The sequence below is a fragment of the Lissotriton vulgaris genome, chromosome 8 (genome assembly GCF_964263255.1).
Source record: "Lissotriton vulgaris chromosome 8, aLisVul1.2, whole genome shotgun sequence".
NCBI classification, from domain to species: Eukaryota; Metazoa; Chordata; class Amphibia; order Caudata; family Salamandridae; genus Lissotriton; species Lissotriton vulgaris.
Genome location: NC_141696.1, coordinates 625472503 through 625497414, shown reverse-complemented (window position 1 = coordinate 625497414; position 24912 = coordinate 625472503). Strand labels below are relative to the sequence as shown.

The following is a 24912-nucleotide window of genomic DNA, read 5'->3' as shown; positions in this document are numbered from 1 at the left end:
TACACCTAGACCGAACCAGAACTCTAACCATGGGGAAATAAGGTAGATTTCCTTCAGTTGATGAAAGAATTCCGTTGCTTTTTCTTTAAAAGTCTTTTTTGTTTCTGGCATCACTTCGGGGTTACTTTGATACTCGGAAAAGTTGTCGAAGTCGATGAAATAACCAGAGGCAGTTCTGTCAATTGTTGGGATTGTTCCTTCAATCTGTCTTTCGGTAGCACTTTCTGATGCCACATTATTGTAGACTGGTGTTTCTTGACGAACTGTTTCAATCTGTGTCTCAAGAGGCACGAGTTCCATGGCATTATTGCATAGTCCTTCTCTGTGCACTGCAGGCTGATCGAATGTGATTAGTCTTTCAGTTTGAACCTCTTGGATTGTTGCAAGTTTGGGTATTCTGTTGTTTCTTGGGAGTCCACTGGGCCTACTGTTGATTATAGGCCACATGCTTGTGGTTTTACCAGGTCGATAGATACAACTCTGTTCTCCTTTTTACCAGCAAGGGGCGATAGTACTACTGATCTTGTTCCGGGGACTGCCAAGACAAGTACTGCTTTTCTGTAAGAAGGCCCAAATTCCTTCTTCACCGCTATTTTTTCTCTGACTAGATCCCCAATCTTTGGAATCCAGACAGGCCTTGCTGGGGCTGTTGCTTGTGGTGCCTCGTCAGTGGTATCTGGCTGTTGCTTTAACTTTATGTTGCTTAAGGATTTTCTTGTTTCATTCAAGTCCCGTAAAACAGCCAAACGATCTTTGATGTCAAAGTCTGTTTTTTTATCTTGTACCACTGATACTTGACTATCTAAGTCCTGAACTCTCATTCTAATTCCGAACAATAGTTCGTATGGGCTGAAACCTTTTAGAGAATTTCTTGGCAAATTATTAAGACTGGTTTGGACACTTATTAGATGTTTGACCCACCCAGCGCCTGAACCTAATACCTTCGCTGTTATAGATCGCTTTATGTCCCGGTTTTTCCTTTCAACCACACTATTCCCTTCGGGGTGTGACGGACAAGAATACTGCAACCCAATTCCCATGCTGGCCATGGCCTTCTTATAAGCTCGAGAGCTAAAAGCAGGACCCTAGTCAGAATGGAACATGGCAATTGCGTATGTGCCGATAAAGACTCGCAGATCTTTTATAACCGTTCTGGCGTCAGCCGAGCGCTGGGGCCACATCCATATGAACCTCGTACAGAAATCCACTGCTACCATGATATATCTATAGTTGCCGTCCCTTTGCAGGGGACCACAGTGGTCCAGGTAAACATATGCAAATGGTTTATCCGAGATGAGAAGGGGTGTCTGCGCTAGTCGTTTTACTGTTTATACTTTTATCCTTTGGCATATTTCGCATTCTAATACATACTTTTTAGTTTGTATTCTCATGCGAGGCCACCAATATCTCTGTTTTAATAGTGATACTGTTGCGGAAACGCCAGCGTGTGCAGAAGCAAGCCCTTCGTGTGCCGCTTTGATTAGTCCTAACCTGTGTTCCATGTTTGGAATTACTCTATCCCCCACTCCAGGGATTCGAGCAAAAGGAACATTATTCGTATCTGTTGAATAGAAGTACTTTTCTGGAAAGCCTTTTGGGAGTGTTTTCTTATCATCTTTTACTGACGCACTGACAGCTTGTAGAATGTCGCTGTCTATTTTTGTTTGTGACCGAGTTATCGCAGCTATGGAAGCCGTTTGCACAGCTGCCTTCGCGGCTTCATCAGCCAATGAATTCCCTACAATGTGAACGCCATCACGTTGATGACTCAGAGTGTGTATCACGTGAGTCTTTTGTAGTTCTTTCTGTAGAAGAACTACCTGTTCCCAAAGCATTTTATGCTTTATTGTGCCACCTTTTGCATCTTTGAAACCATTTTCCACCCAATTCTGCAAGTATTCATTATAAGATTGTACGCAATAATAAGAAACGCACACTATTAGTGTGGGGAATTCGCGATCGGTATTTTCTAGCGTCATCTTAAATGCTACCAATTCAGCTCGTTGATCTGAGCAATCTCCTAGAGATTGTGTTTTAGTTACCATAGGTCTAAATTTTCCTTTGTGCCAACGACCTTTGACAATCGCGCACGCAGCACTGTAAGCTTGTTTACCCCCAACTGCGGGTTGTGCTGATCCGTCAGTATATATAATACTTCCGTATTCTTCGAAAGGCAGGATTTCAATTGGCAGAGGACACTCATATTCATATTGTAAAAATTCCTGTGTCTTTAAATTAGGATCAAATTCGTAAACTACGTCTGTTGCAGCAAGAGAATTAACCCACTGGATCCATCTTGGATGCAAAGCTTTAGCATTAGGAATGCTTGCTTTAGTTACCGCTTCTAAAGCTGGTATGGGTGTAATGATTATTATTCGTTTACCTTGTGCTAGGGGCCTTTCTTTCGCTACAGCAGTCTGAACTGCAGTTAGAATTTTCTCAGTTGAACTGAATTTTATTTCAGCTTTTGTGTACAAATGTGATTTGTAAGCTATTGGTACCTTTTCTCCCTCATTAGAGGTTAGGCACGTGAATCCGCATCTTCCTGGGATGACTCGGATTACAAGATCGCGTGTGTTGTCACGTGTATCTAATTTTGTTTTTGCTAACATGTCTGTTTGCAGTGATCTCAAAATTTCTGTGTGTTTTTGAGTCCAATTGATTTGTCTAAAATCAGGTTTTATTAGTTCGTAGAGAGGTTTAACCCTCTCTGCGTAATTTAGAATGTATGTTCTTCCGAAATTCAGAAAACCTAGTATGGATTGTAAATTCTTCAGCGTTTTTGGAGCTTGGAGTACAGCGCACTTCTCTAAGAAGTTGTCCGCTAGGCTTTTTCCTTCACTTGATAATTCGTATCCTAAAAATAATCCTGTCAGATGGGCAATTCGAGACTTTTTAAAGTTAAATTTGTAACCCTCTGCTGCGAACCCAAGTATAATGGTGTTCACTCTTTTCAAGTGAGTATCCAAGTCGTCGTCTGTGAGATAAATATCATCTACGTAAGATAATGCCTCATCATCATATATTTGTAGTAACTCTGTTACTCTAGCTGAGAATAGTCCTGGGCTGTTCTTGAACCCCTGTGGGAGCCTACATAAATTTTTCTGAGACCCCATTACGGAGAAAGAGGTCAAATACCTGCTTTCTGGTGCAATGTTTTGACAAAAGAAACCATTTGATATGTCTAATGTCGTTTTATATTTTTTCCTAACTATGTTGTTCATTAGTGCAGCACTATGCGAGTTTTGTACTGCAAATGTTTTGCAACATGCATTAAGGTGTCTGTAGTCCAAAACTAGACGATATGAATTGTCTGGCTTGGAGACAGGAAACAGGATTGTTCATTTGAGAGGTGCATGTTTCAATCACCCCCTGGTATTCAAGTTGATCTAAGATCTCCCTGACTTGTTTTTTAGCTTCTTGCTTAATGGGATACTGCCGTTGGGCAGTTGGTTCACTTGTTAACTGGATTTTGTGGGGAGGTGAGTCCTCATCCCATCCTACATGAATTTTATATAATGCCGGTGCCTGGGCTACCGCCCATTTCCTTGCATAAGTATATTTTTTGTGAATCGGAATGTGATTCGAGAAGGCAGGCATAATCATTTCTTCGCCGCAAGGGCACTCCCTGACAAACTCTGGGGGCCAATCTTTTTCAGCTAACATAATATCATAGCCTTTTGAGAGTTTATCCCAAAATAGACCCCTTATTTTCCTAGTCCTATCACCCTCTATACGCAATGTTATTTCGTATATTTTATGGGGCTCGCTAAGTCTGGTGTCGGCAGTTTAAACCTGAATGTATTCATTCGTGTCCACTGTCTCCAGATGACTCATCAAGATCTTGCGGGCTATAGTGATTTCTGCTGCACTGTCTAACATTGTCTGTGCCCACTCCCCGTTTTTCAACTGTGTCCTCAGTATTCTCGGCATGGTTGATTGCTCTAATACTGGCTACCTTCTTTTTTGGAAATTGAGATTTTTTACTCTGAGCAGGTTCCTTGTCTTTGGACTTGGTGTGCTCTCCTGGGTCTGACCGTCCTCTTCTTTCCGATTTCTGCGAAAAAGATCGAGAGGGACGTGTATCAATACTTTGATATCTATCAGGTTTTTTCAAATTATCCCTATTTCTAAGGTTGTATCTTTTCTCAGTGGGCTCCCTCTGGGGAGACTGGTGTTCTCGAGTCAGAGTTCTTTCCCTCCGTCGAGGAGACCTTCCTCTGGACTGGAAAACTTTTTCCTTGGGAGTGGATTGTTTATTTCCATCCCAGCTGTTTTTAGGAGTGTTTGAATTATTTTTAATAAATAATTTTTCAGGATTTTCGAGCAGTTGGGGCTTTACTGGTTTCCCACCCAAGCTGTCTCTACCTAATTCTTCATAGCATTTCTCTATGATTCTGGCAAGCTCAACTGGCTGATCTGTTATATCTGTTTCCTTCAACTTCTGGCGGATCGCCACAGATGCTGCTTCTCCCTTTATATTGGCTAATAATATAGCCGAGACCTGCTTGAAGTCTTTCAGTAATTTCATACCAAGAGTTAAAGCAGGTTCTGGACCGTATTCATTCTGAATCTGTCTTAGTACATCTGGTATTACCGCCATAGACGGAACACCATGTGTTTTTGTGTAAATGGAAGCAAAGACTGTACCCCAAGTTTCACAGTCCTCCACGTGTGGTGCGTTTCCCATAGGAAGGCAGATGGTCAAGATTCTGTGTTTCTCGATAGGGGTAGTATCCGGAAATACTGCCTCTATTTGAGTGATTTTTTGCGCTAACCAGAAAGGAATTTGTTCCCGTTTTACGGGTGTTTTACCAAGACATGACTGTATGTTCTGTGGTGTGATTTTATTAGTGTTCCCCTGATGAGGGGTCAGCTGTGGTATATTAACAGCTGGTTGGACTGTTGCAGTCCGCATTACATATTGGACTAATTGCCTATATATTTTAATTAATGTTTTTAGCTGTACTAACAGCTCTTCTTTTGACATTTTTTCAATGTCCGGATGTGGTGTGAAGCTGGCTAGAACCGGCCACGTTGCTCCTGGTCTACCTAGTGGACCGAGCCTGGTAATATGATCATTATGTTTTAGGGCGCCATTAAACCAGAGCAGGTGCTCTTGGAATTTTAGTGGGATTTCAATCTCCTCAAAAGGAGCGTATTCATCCGGTGGTTTCTCTATTTTGTAAAAGTGAAACTCTTTTGTTCTAGCGTTTGCCGCTGGAAAGTTTATCCATGAATAGAATACCTCTGTCTGCCGATATTCGTGTGCCTCTATCACCAAAATTACTGTACCACCTTGTGGTGTCAGTCCGTTTTCTATAAGTTTTAACGTTATAGATTTTCTAAATGTACCGGGATGATTATTGCATCCGGGTCAGTAGTCCAGTCGGGACCCTGCTGAGTCGCATCTGCTGCGGCCCCAGTGGTTCCGTTTTCTCCTGGCATTCTATAAATGCAAGGTTTGCAGAGTAGGTCTCCAAGGAGACAAAGATTAGGTGCACAATATTTTGGAACACTGTATCCTTCAACGTTGAATAAACCAGAGCTTTACATAGGAATCTCTTCCTACTGAGTTCGGGCGGATTTTAACCTTTCACCCACTCCAGACGTCTATTGGAGTATTTACGGGAGAAAGGGGTCTGTGTGAAAAATGCACGACTGAGTTACTCTAACGTCTTGCGTTAGTTTATCGCCTTACCAAACGTTTGGGCGCCATGTAGTGTAGTTCCTATTTTCCCAATAGGCCCTGCGCATTGGAATAACATAAACAGTAGTATCGACATAGAAGTGCGGATCTTCCAGGCCTCCACTGACTATGCTAAACTTAATTGGGGTTGTTACCAACTAGCTCAGAGGTCACTGGAAACTTTCTTGACTGAATAGGAAGTGATCAGCTTCCCTGGCACAGCCAAGAAGGGATTCAGTTTTCCAACAACCGTGCAACATGACAACTTTGCTCCTCAGATCAAGAGTCAATCTCTAGGGTCGTGTGAAACAATAGACCGTTATTTTACTCAGTCAGTGGTTGTGCAGTTTACTTTCACAATATGTAGAGAATAGAGAGACGGGCGTTTTCAATAAAAGGTAACATTTATTGAACAGTCTTTCTTCTCGTACAAGAGAAATGAATTGCCACAATTGCAAGACTTGTTATTATAAAAAGTACGTACAGTAAGATGAGTATTGCGAAATAATACTGTAAAAGCATTGATATGGTTTCTTAGCCATACAAAATGGTTTAAAATGAGTAAAACATATATATATTCATATATACATTAGGCTAAAATACTCAACTGGTGCTTCTAACTACGCCCACCCCAGTGTACCTGACCTAAGCCTAATACTTGGGAGGGGAGTAAGTAAGTAGCTTTAAGTTAAGTTGGTTTTGCCAAGGTTTGCTTCAAGAATTCTCTCTAAGGGTTTAGTCAACACCATACCTCTGGAATAGAATGATGGAGGTCTGGTATCTCCTTCAGGGGGTCGATATCCCAGTCACCCGCAAGGGTAGGCCGGAAACGCCGGAGCTGGATTTCTCTGCAGGAGAAAGGACAGCGTCTCTCTCAGCGCATCGAGGAGGAGGAGGAGGGGCAGCGTCCGCGGGCAGCTTGCATCTGCTGGGCTCTTTGCAGGGGGACGGCTGTTCAACTCCTAAGTTCACCACACCATTGTTCGCTCGTTAGCAGCGATAGCAGTAGCGATAGCAGCTATGGTATCATCAGCATAACAGCAGCTTCGTCAGCAGCGATGGCATTGAGACAGCTAGCAGCTTCAGCGAAAACAGCAGCGTTTGCTTAAGGCAAAGTTGGTAATATTTATACCTGAAAGGTGCCTTGTTTGACGTAAGTTTTTGGACATAAGACGTCAATAAAGATGTCACTAGGAAGTGATCGTCTATCAGTGCTCATTAGAGTTCTATTACTAATCAAAACATAGCAAGCGGGGATTTCCAGGTTGCTGAGTTTTTATCTTGTTGAAGAACTCGGAGTGTTAATCTAGGAATCTAAGATAGTAACTTCTGCTATGTCATTGCACTAATTGGTTGCAAAGGAAGTGGCAGAGAAAGCGATTCTGAAATGTGGCTCTGTTCGTGTGAGGCCAGAGACGAGTTTCTGAATATTGCACTTGCACGGTTATGCCAATATAGGGAATACATGGATTTATAGCCGAATAGGGGCATAAGGTCACAGTATCGATCAGGGTCCTAAATTAGAACGCAACACCTGCTCTCGCTGAGGTTCACTACCAACGTGCCAAAGTCACCCCTGACCCCTTTTCAGATGCTCACTTTCATCAGAGCTGTTCAAGACAGGTACAGTTTTTGGCCTATCCTGCTGAACTACGCGTCCAGGATATTAAGACTATAATATCGATGTTTCAGCCTCTATCCTGGATTTTGATGAGACTGACTCGGAAGCTTCTTGGCCTAGGGGCCTGCTGCATCCTGCTTGTGACACATGCCGGCTGGCATATGCGGGCTCTGCAGTGGGACCTGAAGTTTCAGTGGGTGGAGCATCAGGGTAATTTCTTCAACATGGTCCAGATCTCGGATGGAGCTGCAAAAGATGTGCAGTGGTGGTTAATGAACTGTGATTGGGTCAGCAGCCGAACCTGCACCCTTCTCTTGCCAGATCTGACAGTGGTTACAGATGTGTCACTCCTTGGATTGGATGACCATCTAGGAGAGATAAAGATATGAGGCCTCTGGTCTCCGGCGGAATCTGGACTCCACATGAACTTACTGGAGCTCTAGCGATTCTGCTGGCATTAAAAGGTTTTCTGCCCGTCATCAAGGGAAGGCTAGTGCAGGTGTTCACAAACATCACCACCACTACCGTGTGGTACTGCTACAAACAGGGTGGGGTGGGGTCGTAGACTCTTTGTCAAGAGGCCCTGCATCTCAGGATATGGCTGGAACATCAGGGCGTATGCCTGGTGGTCAGCGCCTGGTGGGCTCTCTGAATGCCAGGGCGGACAAACTCAGCTGAAGATGCCTAGCGGATCACGAGTGGCTTCGCTATCTGGACGTGGTGCATGTCTCTTTCAGCAGTTGGGAGAGCCTTGGTTATATCTGTTCACCACCACTGCAAAGAACCAGCCATGTCAGTAGTTTTGCACGCTGGAGTTTCCAAGGCGGCTCTCAGTCGGAGACTCTTCATCTCTAGTGGAGCACATACCTCCTGCTCACTTTATCGCCAGTACCACTCCTGCCCTGAGTTCTCAAAAAAATCAGAGCCAACAGGGCCCAAGTCCTCTTTGTGTCTCCGGACTGAGCTCAGAGAGTTTGGAATCCCAAGCTCTGATCAGACTGCCTCTTCGGGAGGATCTTCTGTCTCCTCATCAGGGGAGGGTTCTCCACCCGAACCTGTCAACACTCTGCCTTCTTGTGTGGAGATTGAGCGGCAACATTTGCATCTGGTAGCATTGACAAATACGAGCCTCCGTCATCCAGTATGTGAATCACGTAATCCAAGATTATTATTGTTTCTGGCTCTGTGTGTCGTGATGCTCAGTGAATAGCACTACATTTTGTAAACATACATATTGAAATTTCTTTGGAGGTGGCCCCCTGAAACCCTTTCTCCTAACCTCCTTTAACTTCTTCTTCTCCTAATACCCTAAAATTACCCTTACCTTCCTTTACCTCTACCCACTCGTGAACCCTAAATTCACCCTTACCTTGATTTACCTGTACCCATCCATAAACATTAAAATCACCCATACCTTCCTTTACATCTACCCACCCCCTTAAACCCACACTTACCTCCTTTTACCTCCACTCACTCGTGAACCCTAAATTCACTCCTACCTTAGTTTAACTGTACCCATCCATAAACCATAAAACCACCCATACCTCCAGTTACATTTACCCATCCCTAAAAGCTAAAATGACCCTCACTTCACCTATACCCGTAAATTCACCCTTTCCTTCCTTTACTCACACCTAAACCACTTGTTTTAAAGTAGTATTAAAAGTATGTTGTTTAAAAAATACCTACATGGTAATGACTGCATAGGAAAGGGCCTGCGTGGTTACGACCGTGTGGTAAAGGCTGTTTCCCTTTAAATGATATTCAGATTAAGCAAATTGATGTGCAATGACTTCATGTACTTGGTGTTTAAGTTAATTGGGCTCTGAATAAGTCCACTTTGAGTGTATTTTCTTATTTTATTTTCATTCTTGTACAATGTATTTTATTTATGTTTATGTAAAAATAATTTAAATGGCTTTTATAAGTAACTTGACTTTTTCTGCCTACCTAATACTTGAATAAATTGTGTAGGAAAATGAATACGTCATAATAGTATATCAAGCATTGAATGAACATTCTTTTAAACACACTTATTTTAGGTACCTATGAACTGCTGAAGGATGCCCCGCCAGGATTTTACCCGCGTCTTGGTGTAATTGGTTTTGCTGGTATTGCTGGGCTTTTTCTTGCCAGAGGTAAGAATTCTATTTAAATAACATGACTAGCTTTGGTTTATTCGTTTTGCCCTTTCAGTATCACTGGAGTTAGAAGGGTAACTACACAAGGGTGTGAGCCACAGCAACTTTCTTAAAGGTGTATTAAATATGAATGCTGAGGTGTTTTGTGTTTGTCTGTTTTCTTAGGTGACTTTAGTCATCCTTTTCTCCTCACTGCCAATAGGATGTTCAGATCATTCACAACGTGGCGGCGAGATGAATTAATGAATTAATTCATTTGCTGTTTATGCAGCACACAGTTCAGCTGTCTAAAATACGCCTGGCGCTACTGATTGAGTGCTGCAAACAACTACTTTACAAGACTTGTATAGTCAGGTTCAGTCGAGCTCACGAGATTTTATGTTGTTGCGTGTTTATCTAGGTTCCTGATCGATACTGTGACCTTATGCCCCTATTCGGCTATAAATCCATTTGTTCCCTATATTGGCATAACCATTCAAAGTGCGATATTCAGAAAGTCATCTCTGGCCTCACACGAACAGAGCCACATTCCAGAATAGTTCTCTGCCACTTCCTTTGCAACCAATTAGTGCAATGACAGAGCAGAAGTCACTATCTGATATTCCTAGATTAACACTCCGAGTTCTTCAACAAGATAAAAACTCAGCAAACCTGGAAATCCCCGCTTGCTGTGTTTTGATTAGTAATGGAACTCTAATGAGCAACTGATAGCTATCACTTCCTAGTGACATCTTTAATTGACGTCTTATGTCCAGCAAACTTGCGTCAAACCAGGCACCTGTCAGGTATAAATACTACCAACGTTGCCTTAAGCAATAGCCTGTTGCTGCAGCTGGTGTCCCATTGCTGTTGTATACTGTATGCAGTACGCTGATGCTGCTGCTGTCCCTTTGGTGGTGAAGCTACTGATACCATTATCGCTGCTAAAGCGCGAACGATGGTGTGGTGAGCTTAGGAGCTGAACAGCCGTCCCTCTGCGAAGAGCCCAGCAGATGCCAAGCTGCCCGCGGACGCTGTCCCCCCTCCTCCTCCTCGACGCGCTGAAGAGAGACGCTGCCTTTCTCGTGCAGAGAAATCCAGCTCCAGCGTTTCTAGTCTGCCCTCGCGGGTGACTGGAATACCGAGATCCCCTGAAGGAGATACCAGACCTCCATCATTCTATTCAGAGGTATGGTGTTGACTAAACCCTTAGAAGAGAATTCTTGAAGCAAACCTTGGCAAAACCAACTTAACTTAAAGCTACTTACTTACTCCCCTTCCACGTGTTAGGCTTAGGTCAGGCACACTGGGGTAGGCGTAGCACCAGTTAAGTATTTTAGCCTAATGTATATATGACTGTATATATGTTTTATTACTTTTAAACCATTGTATGGCTAAGAAACCATATCAATGCTTTTACAGTATTATTTCGCAATACTTATCTTACTGTACGTACTTTTTATAATAACAAGTCTTGCAATTGTGGCAATACATTTCTCTTGTACGAGAAGAAAGACTGTTCAATAAATGTTAACCCTTTATTGACAAACGCCCGTCTCTCTATTCTCTACATATTATGAAAGTAATCTGCACTAACCTGACTGAGTGAAATACCTGTCTATTGTTTCACACGACCCTAGAGATTGACTCTTAATCTGAGGAGCAAAGTTGTCATGTTGCACGGTTGTTGGAAAACTGAATCCCTTCTTGTCTGTGCCAGGGAAGCTGATCACTTCCTATGCAGAGAAGAAAGTTTCCAGTGACCTCTGAGCTAGTTGGTAACAAACCCAATTAAGTTTAGCATAGTCAGTAGAGGCCTGGAAGATCCGCACTTCTACGTCGATACTACTGTTTATGTTATTCCAATGCGCAGGGCCTAGTGGGAAACTAGGAACTACACTACATGGCGCCCAAACGTTTGGTAAGGCGATAAACTAACGCAAGACGTTAGAGTAACTCAGTCGTGCATATTTCACACAGACCCCTTTCTCCCGTAAATACTCCAATAGACGTCTGGAGTGGGTGAAAGGTTAAAATCCGCCCGACCTTAGTAGGAAGAGATTCCTATGTAAAGCTCTGGTTTATTCAACGTTGAAGGATACAGTGTTCCAAAATATTGTGCACCTAATCTTTGTCTCCTTGGAGACCAACTCTGCAAAGCCTGCATTTATAAAAAATGACAGACAGTGAAGAAGAAAGGGAAGCAGTTAGACTGGCAACCCTACTAATAGAGGAGGACTCGAGTCTCCTACACACAGACCCGGATGCTATTAACATCCCGGTCCACTTAAGAAAATCTATAACTTTAAAACTTATAGAAAACGGACTGACACCACAAGGTGGTACAGTAATTTTCGTGATAGAGGCTCACGAATATCGGCAGACAGAGGTATTCTATTCATGGATAAACTTTCCAGCGGCAAACGCTAGAACAAAAGAGTTTCACTATTACAAAATAGAGGAACCTCCGGAAGAGTACGCTCCTTTCGAGGAGATTGAAATTCCACTTAAATTCCAAGAGCACCTGCTCTGGTTTAATGGCGCCCTAAAACACAATGATCACATAACCAGGCTCGGTCCACTAGGTAGACCAGGAGCAACGTGGCCGGTTCTAGCCGGCTACACACCACATCCGGACATTGTAAAAATGTCTAAAGAAGAGCTGTTAGTACAGCTAAAAACATTAATTAAAATACATAGGCAATTATTGCAATATGTAATGCGGACTGCAACAGTCCAACCAGCTGTTTATGTACCACAGCTGACCCCTCATCAGGGGAACACTAATAAAATCACACCACAGAACATACAGTCATGTCTTGGTAAAACACCCATAAAACGGGAACAAATTCCTTTCTGGTTAGCACAGAAAATCACTCAAATAGAGGCAGTATTTCCTGATACTACCCCTATTGAGAAACACAGAATCTTGACAATCTGCCTTCCTATGGGAATCGCACCACACATAGAGGACTGCGACACTTGGGGTACAGTCTTTGCTTCCATCTACACAAAAACACATGGTGTTCCGTCTATGGCGGTAATACCAGAAGTGCTAAAACAGATTCAAACTGAATACGGTCCAGAGCCCGCTTTAACTCTTGGTATGAAATTACTGAAAGACTTCAAGCAGGTCTCGGCTATATTATTAGCCAATATAAAAGGAGAAGCAGCATCTGTGGCGATCCGCCAGAAGTTGAAGGAAACCGATATAAAAGATCAGCCATTTGAGCTTGCAAAAATCATAGAAAAATGCTATGAAGAATTAGGTAGAGACAGCTTGGGTGGAAAACCGGTAAAGCCCCAACTGCTCGAAAACCCTGAAAAATTATTTATTAAAAATAATTTAAATACTCCTAAAAAGAGCTGGAATGGAAATAAACAATCCACTCCCAAGGAAAAAGTTTTCCAGTCCAGAGGAAGGTCTCCTCGACGGAGGGAAAGAACTCCGACTCGAGAACACCAGTCTCCCCAGAGGGAGCCCTCTGAGAAAAGATATAACCTTAGAAATAGGGATAATCTGAAAAAACCTGATAGATATCAAAGTATTGATACACGTCCCTCTCGATCTTTTCCACAGAATTCGGAAAGAAGAGGACGGTCAGACCCAGGAGAGCACACCAAGTCCAAAGACAAGGAACCTGCTCAAAATAAGAAATCACAATTTCCTAAAAAGAAGGTAGCCAGTATTAGTCAAATCAACCATGCCGAGAATACTGAGGACACAATTGAAAAACGGGGAGTGGGCATTGACAATGTTGGACAGTGCAGCAGAAATCAGTATAGCCCGCAAGATCTTGATGAATCATCTGGAGACAGTGGGCACGAATGAATACATTCAGGTTGAAACTGCCGACACCAGACTTAGCGAGCCCCATAAAATATACGAAATAACATTGCGTATAGAGGGTGATAAGACTAGGAAAATAAAGGGTCTATTTTGGGATAAACTCTCAAAAGGCTATGATATTCTGTTAGCTGAAAAAGATTGGCCCCCAGAGTTTGTCAGGGAGTGCCCTCGTGGCGAAGAAATGATTATGCCTGCCTTCTCAAATCACATTCCGATTCACAAAAAATATACTTATGCAAGGAAATGGGCAGTAGCCCAGGCACCGGCATTATATAAAAATCATGTAGGATGGGATGAGGACTCAACTCCTCACAAAATCCAATTAAAAAGTGAACCAACTGCCCAACGGCAGTATCCCATAAAGCAAGAAGCTAAAAAACAAGTCAGGGAGATCTTAGATCAACTTGAGTACCAGGGGGTGATTGAAACATGCACCTCTCAAATGAACAATCCTTTGTTTCCTGTCTCCAAGCCAGACAATTCATATCGTCTAGTTTTGGACTACAGACATCTTAATACATGTTGCAAAACATTTGCAGTACAAAACTCGCATAGTGCAGCCCTAATGAATAACATAGTTAGGAAAAAATATAAAACGACATTAGACATATCTAATGGTTTCTTTTGTCAAAACATTGCACCGGAAAGCAGATATTTGACCGCTTTCTCTGCATTTGGGTCGCAGAAAAAATTCTGTCGACTCCTACAGGGGTTCAAGAACAGCCCAGGACTATTCTCAGCTAGAGTAACAGAGTTACTACAAATCTATGATGATGAAGCATTGTCTTACGTAGATGATATTTATCTCCCAGACGACGACTTGGATACTCACTTGAAAAGAGTGAACACCATTATACTTGGGTTCGCAGCAGAGGGTTACAAATTCAACTTTAAAAAGTCTCAAATTGCCCATCTGACAGTGCTATTCTTAGGGTACGAATTATCAAGTGAAGGAAAAAGCCTAGCGGACAACTTCTTAGAGAAGTGCGCTGTACTCCAAGCTCCAAAAACGCTGAAGAATTTACAATCCATACTAGGGTTTCTGAATTTCGGAAGAACTTACATTCTAAATTACGCAGAGAGGGTTAAACCTCTTTACGAACTAATTAAACCTGATTTTAAACAAATCAATTGGACTCAAAAACACACAGAAATTTTGAGATCACTGCAAACAGACATGTTAGCAAAAACAAAATTAGATACACGTGACAACACACGCGATCTTGTAATCCGAGTCATCCCAGGAAGATGCGGATTCACGTACCTAACCTCTAATGAGGGAGAAAAGGTGCCAATAGCTTACAAATCACATTTGTACACAAAAGCTGAAATAAAATTCAGTTCAACTGAGAAAATTCTAACTGCGGTTCAGACTGCTGTAGCAAAAGAAAGGCCCCTAGCACAAGGTAAACGAATAATAATCGTAACACCTATACCGGCTTTAGAAGCGGTAACTAAAGCAAGCATTCCTAATGCTAAGGCTTTGCATCCGAGATGGATCCAGTGGGTTAATTCTCTTGCTGCAACAGACGTAGTTTACGAATTTGATCCTAACTTAAAAACACAGGAATTTTTACAATATGAATATGAATGTCCTCTGCCAATTGAAATCCTGCCTCTCGAAGAATACGGAAGTATTATATATACTGACGGATCAGCACAACCCGCACTTGGGGGTAAGCAAGCTTACAGTGCTGCGTGCGCGATTGTAAAAGGTCGCTGGCACAAAGGAAAATTTAGACCACTGGTCACTAAAACACAATCTCTAGGAGATTGCTCGGCTCAACGAGCTGAATTAGTAGCATTTAAGATGGCGCTAGAAAATACCGATCGCGAATTCCCCACACTAATAGTGTGCGATTCTTTTTATTGCGTACAATCTTATAATGAATACTTGCAGAATTGGGTGGAAAATGGTTTCAAAGATGCAAAAGGTGGCACAATAAAGCATAAAATGCTTTGGGAACAGGTAGTTCTTTTACAGAAAGAACTACAAAAGACTCACGTGATACACACACTGAGTCATCAACGTGATGGCGTTCACGTTGCAGGGAATTCATTGGCTGATGAAGCCGCGAAGGCAGCTGTGCAAACGGCTTCCGTAGCTGCGATAACTCGGTCACAAACAAAAATAGACAGCGATATTCTACAAGCTGTCAGTACGTCAGTAAAAAATGATAAGAAAACACTCTCAAAAGGCTTTCCTGAAAAGTACTTGTACTTAACAGATACGAATAATGTTCCTTTTGCTCGAATCCCTGGAGTGGGGGATAGGGTAATTCAAAACAGGGAACACAGGTTAGGACTAATCAAAGCGGCACACGAAGGGCTTGCCTCTGCACACGCTGGCGTTTCCGCAACAATATCACTATTAAAACAGAGATATTGGTGGCCTCGCTTGGGAATACAAACTAAAAAGTATGTATTAGAATGCGATATATGCCAAAGGATAAAAGTATCAACAGTAAAACGACCAGCGCAGACACCCCTTCTTATCTCGGATAAACCATTTGCATGTGTTTACCTGGACCACTGTGGTCCCCTACAAAGGGACGACAACTATAGATATATCATGGTAGCAGTGGATTCCTGTACGAGGTTCATATGGATGTGGCCCCAGCGCTCGGCTGACGCTAGAACGGTTATAAAAGATCTGCGAGTCTTTATCGGCACATACGCAATTACCACGTTCCATTCTGAACAGGGTCCTGCTTTCAGCTCTCGAGCCTATAAGGAGGCCATGGCCAGCATGGGAATTGGGTTGCGGTATTCTTGTCCGTCGCACCCCGAAGGGAATAGTGTGGTAGAAAGAAAAAACCGGGACATAAAGCGATCTATAACAGCGAAGGTATTAGGTTCAGGCGCTGGGTGGGTCAAACATCTAATAAGTGTCCAGACTAGTCTTAATAACTTGCCAAGAAACTCTCTAAAAGGTTTCAGCCCATACCAACTATTGTTCGGAATTAGAATGAACATTCAGGACCTCGATAGTCAGATGTCAGTGGTACAAGAAAAAACAACAGACTTTGACATCAAAGATCGTTTGGCTGTTTTACAGGAACTGAATGAAACAAGAAAATCCTTAAGCAACATAAAGTTAAAGCAACAGCCAACTACCACTGACGAGGCACCACAAGCAACAGCCCCAGCAAGGCCTGTCTGGATTCCAAAGATTGGGGATCTAGTCAGAGAAAAGATCGAGGTGAAGAAGGAATTTGGGCCTTCTTACAGAAAAGCAGTACCTGTGTTGGCAGTCACCGAAACAAGATCAGTTGTACTACCGCCCCTTGCTGGTGAAAAGGAGAACAGAGTTGTTTCTATCGACCTGGTAAAACCACAAGCATGTGGCCTATAATCAACAGTAGGCCCAGTGGACTCCCAAGAAACAACAGAATACCCAAACATGCAACAATCCAAGAGGTTCAAACTGAAAGACTAATCACATTCGATCAGCCTGCAGTGCACAATGAAGGACTATGCAATAATGCCATGGAACTCGTGCCTCTTGAGACACAGATTGACGGTTCGTCAAGAAACAACACCAGTCTACACTAATGTGGCATCAGAAAATGCTACCGGAAGACAGATTGAAAATCCAATCCCAACAATTGACAGAACTGCCTCTGGTTATTTCATCAACTTCGACAACTTCTCTGAAGATCAAAACGACCCCGAAGTGATGCGAGAAACAAAAAAGTATTCTAAAGAAAATACAACAGGACTCCTTCAGCAAATCAAAGAATTATATCTGGATTCACCGTTGATTGAGCATTGGATTATTTCAGGGGTATTCATACTCCTACTCTGCCTAATTTTAGTTTTAATTTTAGGAAAGTTTATTACAATTGAATGGACACAGCAAGTCAGAACATCAACCTAGTCCTCAAACCACACAGATCATCACACGTGAAGAAAAGAGAACTGTCAACAGTAAATGTCACAGCAATTCCAATACCTGGTGGGGTAGTATGGGAGAAAACAGACTATGAGATCTATGGTCCGGTCGAAATCCTGAAGTATCCTCATCAACTGAAGGTTTCCTTAAATGACTTTGTAAAACCTAGTACATTCTCTGATGATTGGGACTTTAACAGTATTAATGACATGATGTCTGATTTAGTAATGTCAGCTAGATTCACAGAACATGATTATTTACAAGGTTCATCTAGTTATGAGCAGTTATTTTGCTACACACACTATGGTGATCATTATTTGCATAAATCTGCACAGCCTAGAAATGTTTTTATGTATAATCAATGGGAACCTTGTGCTACACCACCTAAAAGCAGTTCTAAAGCATTTTTTGAGAAATTCAAATACTTTTCAGGGTTTAACACCAGTAATACAGAAACGTTTTATTACAAACTGTTAGATAAAACAGGAATGAAAACAATGCTGACAAATTCTAAATTGATATATTCAGAAGCATTTTATGACAAAATGATGACATTTGGTTTTGATTATTGGAAAAATAACATTGACACGAAAACAATTTGGGGTACAAAAGATTGGCAGGTACAGGGCCTTGAAACACTATTCAGAACCTGCATGATACCAGAACAAATGATGTTTTTAAATGACACAATACACCAAACATCTTGTCTTGGCCTAGCTAAGATCAAAGACCTTAAAACACCGTCTATTCCAAAGCCAATACCTGAAAATGTAACTGCAGATATGGAGTTAGACGTGTCACAAATTTTACATTTTAACAGAACACATCCTGATTGGAAAAAGTGGTTAATCTGGCCTACTGACACAAACAGCTGTCAAGATAGATTCCTGAATAAAACACAGGGGTTAAAAATGACCAGACTAGACCCGAGATACTCCCAGAGACAACATCCAGGGATAATAACAACATACAGTGTAGGGAAACTCTGCCTTGAATGGCTAACATCATCCACACTGGCTGAAATTAAGCAACACTTGTCTTTACTAAAAGATGGTGCTGATTTGCGCGATTTCATTCTTGGACCACGCAAACAGCGTCAAAAGCGTTTCATAGCGACCAGTATCTATGCTGCGTACAACGAGGCTTGGAAAGTCACACAAATTGAAACAGCTGAAAAAATACGAGAAATTGATCGTATTAATTTGGAAAAATCACTTTCTGTAGTGGACAATGGGTTAATGACTCTGTCTTCCAGAATATATTCGTTGGACAATATTGTATCCTCTGCCTTTGATGTGATAGATAGAGACTTGCTAATGTTACAGCATGGCCAATCTCAATTACGTTCTATTATACAATTAGGCTGGACGCTGCAAAATCTTCGTTCAGGCTATGTGCCTTGGCGTTTAATCAACACAACGTCATTATTTTCCATTTTTAACCTTACTGATAAACAGATCAGTTTGGCACAGAAAGGAGCAGACTATACAATCCTGAGCATCGAAAAACTTGAGAGATTACCATTGACAATGTCAGAGAGTCCTGTCATTGAATGGATAATACACGGAATTATCACAATTCCGATAACAACTTTCCGATTTAAAAAGTGCCTTGAATACATACCTACTGGCCAGTATGAACGATTGGGTAAAGGATATGTAAAATCCGAATGGAAATTACCATACACACATTCTTGCTATAGTGACAGCGACAAAAATGTATTTCTTAGTGGTGAAAATTGTAAACATTCACTAAGCGGTATACTTTTGTGTCAGGGTATTAATTTACACGGAGCTTGTGATGGAAATTCTAACAACCTTTCATGCCACCAGCTAGTCACACCTGCAACTCAGATAGAGCCCTTCTTTATGCAACTTGCAAACGGGAGTTACATTCTTAGAACGGATCACAGATGTTGTGGCCTTGTGCCAGGGAAAAGTTATCTAGTAAGCGTAACATCCATGGTCAAATGCTGTATGCAGGCATTGTTCCCGAGTGGGCCTGCAGACACAGTGACTCCCATCTGGCCTCGTCTGAATCTCTATTCTATACGAATTGATACTTTAAGCAAAATGAAGTCTGTGCTTTTGCAGACAACAGTGCCCATAACGTCATCAAAAGAGACGTATGATCTTCTAGTTGCAAGGACAGCTACTGAAGTTCATGAACTTTTATCAACAAATTGCCCCGTGCATTTCGTAGAAATGCTCAGCCAACTCCTTAACATGTCTAGTGCCATAGGCATCCCAGGCATATTTAAGACGATTTTTATGGGACTGCTAACACCTTTTCAAGCAATTTTGGGAATCGTTCCTAATTTTGTTCACTCTGTTTTTGGCGGCATACCCTTATTTTTGGGACTTGTAGCAGGGATTTTATTTTTGACCCTCCTGCTTCGTTATGGCAAGCCGAAACTCAGACATAGCTCCCATGGGAATGGAAGAGACAATCCTAGCAATGCGCTACCGGGACAGGATAACTAACGTCCTTGGATTGGCCAGGCTGAGAGATCTAAACATGACCTGGTTCCTTTCATTCAGACCTATATGGCAGAACTGTATCTTACCGGTACTTCGATGTATGCTATGCGGAGATGAGTGCGTGTTGGACATCTGTCTTTCACTTCCATCAGCAGTACCAATGGACGTTGATACTTTGCTCAGTCCAATAACGGCTCACGCATTGTGTTGTCCCCAGCGGCTACCAATCCTGATGACGGCATTCGTTGAGACTCCTGTACTACGACTAGGTGGTAACAGTGGAGCGAGTGACAAAAGCAACATCATCCAGGTACGACCATCTGTGAGCATTGCTGCTCCTGACTATGATGACAGCAATCATTCTCACACCTGCCAAGTTACAGCGCTATCGAATTTGGTTGAACTGTCACCTGATTTTGTAGACCAATTCTTTGAGAGCCTGTCTGATACGATGTTCTCACCCGTACAGAAACAATAACTTTTGAGAAGCTTTCCGACACACAGCGTTCCCATGAACTCTGAATTCGGCCTTCAGTTTTGATCAACAAAAACTGCTAAAAGCGTTGGAACTCTATTTCCCCGTTCAAGCATTAATTCTTTTGAATTGAACATTTTTTAATATTGACCTTTTTTGGCACGAACAATTCTTTGTTTAATGTAAAAACTATTCTTAGAGAACAGAAGCTTCAAACTTCTATTTCTACACACATCTAGAGACATAACAAACTTACATCAGCCTCTAGCACATTTATTGCAATGCATTTATATGTGATGATTTATCTCGCCCTTCTTCTGTTTCAGAGATATTTCATGTGTAATTCTTTTTGCATAATCGTTCATTGATTTCATATGCAATAATTTTTGAATGATTTCTATGCTTCAAAAACGTACAGTACCTAAATTTCACGTATTACATTATACGCCTATTTCGAATGCATTTATGTATTTTGGGGTGGGCAATGTTACACATGCATCCTATTGCTCTAGTTTTAGTAATTTGATGGACATGAAACCGTGGAGTGGGTGTTGCGTGTTTATCTAGGTTCCTGATCGATACTGTGACCTTATGCCCCTATTCGGCTATAAATCCATTTGTTCCCTATATTGGCATAACCGTTCAAAGTGCGATATTCAGAAAGTCATCTCTGGCCTCACACGAACAGAGCCACATTCCAGAATAGTTCTCTGCCACTTCCTTTGCAACCAATTAGTGCAATGACAGAGCAGAAGTCACTATCTGATATTCCTAGATTAACACTCCGAGTTCTTCAACAAGATAAAAACACAGCAAACCTGGAAATCCCCGCTTGCTGTGTTTTGATTAGTAATGGAACTCTAATGAGCAACTGATAGCTATCACTTCCTAGCGACATCTTTAATTGACGTCTTATGTCCAGCAAACTTGCGTCAAACCAGGCACCTGTCAGGTATAAATACTACCAACGTTGCCTTAAGCAATAGCCTGTTGCTTCAGCTGGTGTCCCATTGCTGTTGTATGCTGTATGCAGTACGCTGATGCTGCTGCTGCTGCTGTCCCTTTGGTGGTGAAGCTACTGATACCATTATCGCTGCTAAAGCGCGAACGATGGTGTGGTGAGCTTAGGAGCTGAACAGCCGTCCCTCTGCGAAGAGCCCAGCAGATGCCAAGCTGCCCGCGGACGCTGTCCCCCCTCCTCCTCCTCGACGCGCTGAAGAGAGACGCTGCCTTTCTCGTGCAGAGAAATCCAGCTCCAGTGTTTCTAGTCTGCCCTCGCGGGTGACTGGAATACCGAGATCCCCTGAAGGAGATACCAGACCTCCATCATTCTATTCAGAGGTATGGTGTTGACTAAACCCTTAGAAGAGAATTCTTGCAGCAAACCTTGGCAAAACCAACTTAACTTAAAGCTACTTACTTACTCCCCTTCCACGTGTTAGGCTTAGGTCAGGCACACTGGGGTAGGCGTAGTTAGAAGCACCAGTTGAGTATGTTAGCCTAATGTATATATGACTGTATATATGTTTTATTACTTTTAAACCATTGTATGGCTAAGAAACCATATCAATGCTTTTACAGTATTATTTCGCAATACTTATCTTACTGTATGTACTTTTTATAATAACAAGTCTTGCAATTGTGGCAATACATTTCTCTTGTACGAGAAGAAAGACTGTTCAATAAATGTTAACCCTTTATTGACAAACGCCCGTCTCTCTATTCTCTACATATTGTGAAAGTAATCTGCACTAACCTGACTGAGTGAAATACCTGTCTATTGTTTCACACGACCCTAGAGATTGACTCTTAATCTGAGGAGCAAAGTTGTCCTGTTGCACGGTTGTTGGAAAACTGAATCCCTTCTTGTCTGTGCCAGGGAAGCTGATCACTTCCTATGCAGAGAAGAAAGTTTCCAGTGACCTCTGAGCTAGTTGGTAACAAACCCAATTAAGTTTAGCATAGTCAGTAGAGGCCTGGAAGATCCGCACTTCTACGTCGATACTACTGTTTATGTTATTCCAATGCGCAGGGCCTAGTGGGAAACTAGGAACTACACTACAATGTCGCTTAGTGAACTTCACAAGCAGTGGTTAAGCCCCGCCCCTCTTCTCCAATTGCTGGCCTCCTAAACGGTGGCCAGCCATTGGAGAAGAGGTCCTAGTGACGTTCTCCTTTCTCTTTTAGCCCTGTCCTTTTCAGATTGAGTTCCTTGACTTACTGCTGAAGTAAAAGGTTTCTTATATTCTTTATGGATCCAGATGGCCCCATAAAGAAGATAAGGAACCTTTTATGCCAGCAGTCAGTCGGGGCGTCCTGTTTGAAAGGGACGGGGCTAAAAGATTAAAGGCAGCTCTTTCCCTCTCCGCTGTCCTCTTCCCTCTCCCCCTCCCGTCTTCTCGCCTACCCCCCCCCCCCCCAACCCCCCTTTACATTTGAAAGGCGAAGAACTATATAGACACCCTCTGGAAATGCGCTACGGTAGGAAGAAAAAAAATACAAAACAAAAATGACATTTTATGAAGATAAATTCAGCTGTTTTCCTTGCAATGGCAACATATTTACTATTGTGTCAGCATGTATGTACAATGCTCATAGTGCACATATACAAACAAAACCATGCGGATATCGGCACGGCACACAACAAACCGGAGACATTTTATTGTCAAAGGAGCACTAATGAACAAGACACGCTTTCCGGCAGTACATCCGTAACCTTAACACTAATTCCTGGTCAGATTTTGCCAATTCACGGCCATGCGGAAAGGAAATAGAAAAAGACAGTTCACGCCCCTAAACAAGTTTAGATGACGCAAGCTGCCTTTTTGCTTGACCTCCTCTCGGGCACAGTATATTTATGTTTCTGATACTGCTGGTCGCACGAGCGGCAACTCCGCGTCCGACGGAGAGGCAATGAAGCACAGCGCATCAGATTGCATGGCAAAGGTATGGTTAAGAGATGAAAAAGTGACTTGTCTCACGGGGAGCCGCGTATGAAGCTGCAGAAGAATTTCGTGGCCATGTTAGAATGCGAAATGATCCTTAAAAATGAATAAGGAAGGCGATGATGCATGTACCTATTTCTTTTTATTTTGTCGTATAAACTGATTTATTAACATTTAAGCTAAAATGTATTACACATTTCTCTTACGGATTACTTTTAGGTGAAGATTTTAAACATGTATTTTGAAAAGAGCAAATAACCAAAAGTGAGTTACCAAATGACGCATCCAGATATTTTCCCAGCCTCACTTGCATTCAACCAGTACGCATGTTAACTTAGTCAATTTTTAACCTTATTCCTAGGCTCGTCTAGCTTCTTACCTCATTCATATTTAGCGATGCGCTGCAGCTGTTTTTGGGAACATGCACATTTCATTCATCAGCTGTGCTGACTTAATGCGCACACTAAACAGGTACAGCACAGGTGTCAAATGCCAACAGCTCTCTTGGGATATGATTCAGCAGGAGGGCCAGCTTCCCTAACAAACAGAACAGATACAATGTGATTGGTGTTGTGAGTACTTCATCTAGCACTTGTTCGGTCTCGCGTGGTGTACTGCGCACATGCGCACTCGAGCTCGCTATCGCATTGTGCATAGCTACACAAGCAGCACGCTAAATACTTTCATAAACTCAACTCCCAGAGTAAATAAATCAGTGGCACCTCGAAGTCTGGGCCTCTCTAGCCTTGTGGGTTCTGTGGAGGGTTGTGGAATATACAGGAAGATTGGCGCCTGAGCTTGTAGCGGTAGGTGTAAACAGAATGGTCAAATGAGAACGGTGCAACACGGTCAGAGGGAACCCCAACCTCTGTAAACGGTGGCAAGGGCCCACCCAATGGCTCAAATGAAAGTCCTTTGCACACGTTAGGACGAGTAATGAAAAGGAAGGCCTAATACATTGCATTTTTTTGAACCCATACACCTGAGTCTACCTTGTCTCATTGAATACGAATTGCCATTTGCTTTTGAATAACAACTATTTATTACTCGTCCTAAGGTGTGCACAGGACTTTCATTTAAGTCTTGTGGGTATTTTTCCCTTGTCTACCCCACCCTCCCAGTAACACTTCCGGTCACTCCACTCTCTACTCGTGGCTTCCCCTGTTTCGTTCCCACTGTAAAACCCTCCTTGTACCTCCCTCGCGTGCGTTTCTACCTCGCCACCCCTGGCATGTTGCACTTTCCATTTGTTTCTCTCCAGTCCCTCTCATTGTGTCACCTATTTCTCTACAATCTGCTTCCCGTTCCTGCTTCTCTTGTCTTTCTCTCTCCCCTACAGACCCCGCCCCCCCCTGTTTCTGTAACCTCGTCTCATGTTTCTCTCTCCTCCAATGTTGGAATGAAATCTCCCTCTTAAGCCTCTACCTTCTGTGTAGAGTTCATCTCTCTTCGGGTTCTCCTCTCGACCATCTGTTTCACTCTCCCCTTTACTCTTTCCTTTCTGCTTCTCGTTTGTGGACGATTCACTACACCCCGCCCCTCTCACACACACAGGATTATCTCTAGCTTTCCTTTTGTTTCTCTCATTTGTGTGAGTGACCCCTCTTGCACTCTCGGGGCACTACAGTTCACTTCCCTACCCCGCCTGTTTTTCCCATAACTTCTCACCAGCAATGCCTCTCACCCCTTATCCTATTGGGCCTCTGTTCTCACGCTCCCTTCTCCACTATTACATGGATCTGACCAGAGGCGCAACTAGAGACAAATTTCGGGGGGGGGGGGGGGGGGGGGGGGCTAAGAAAAAATTTCGGGTGGGGCTAATACTTCCAGCAGTATG

At 42.6% G+C, this 24912-nt stretch overlaps 1 protein-coding gene across 1 annotated transcript in view; it reads left to right on the top strand.

Moving 5' to 3' along the window:
* APOO (apolipoprotein O) overlaps nucleotides 1-24912 on the top strand; it is a 998307-nt gene that overhangs the window by 393495 nt on the left and 579900 nt on the right. Inside the window, exon 5 of the mRNA XM_086934508.1 lies at nucleotides 9353-9448. Coding sequence (XP_086790634.1) covers nucleotides 9353-9448 — 96 coding nt within the window. The remainder of the gene's footprint in view (nucleotides 1-9352; nucleotides 9449-24912) is intronic.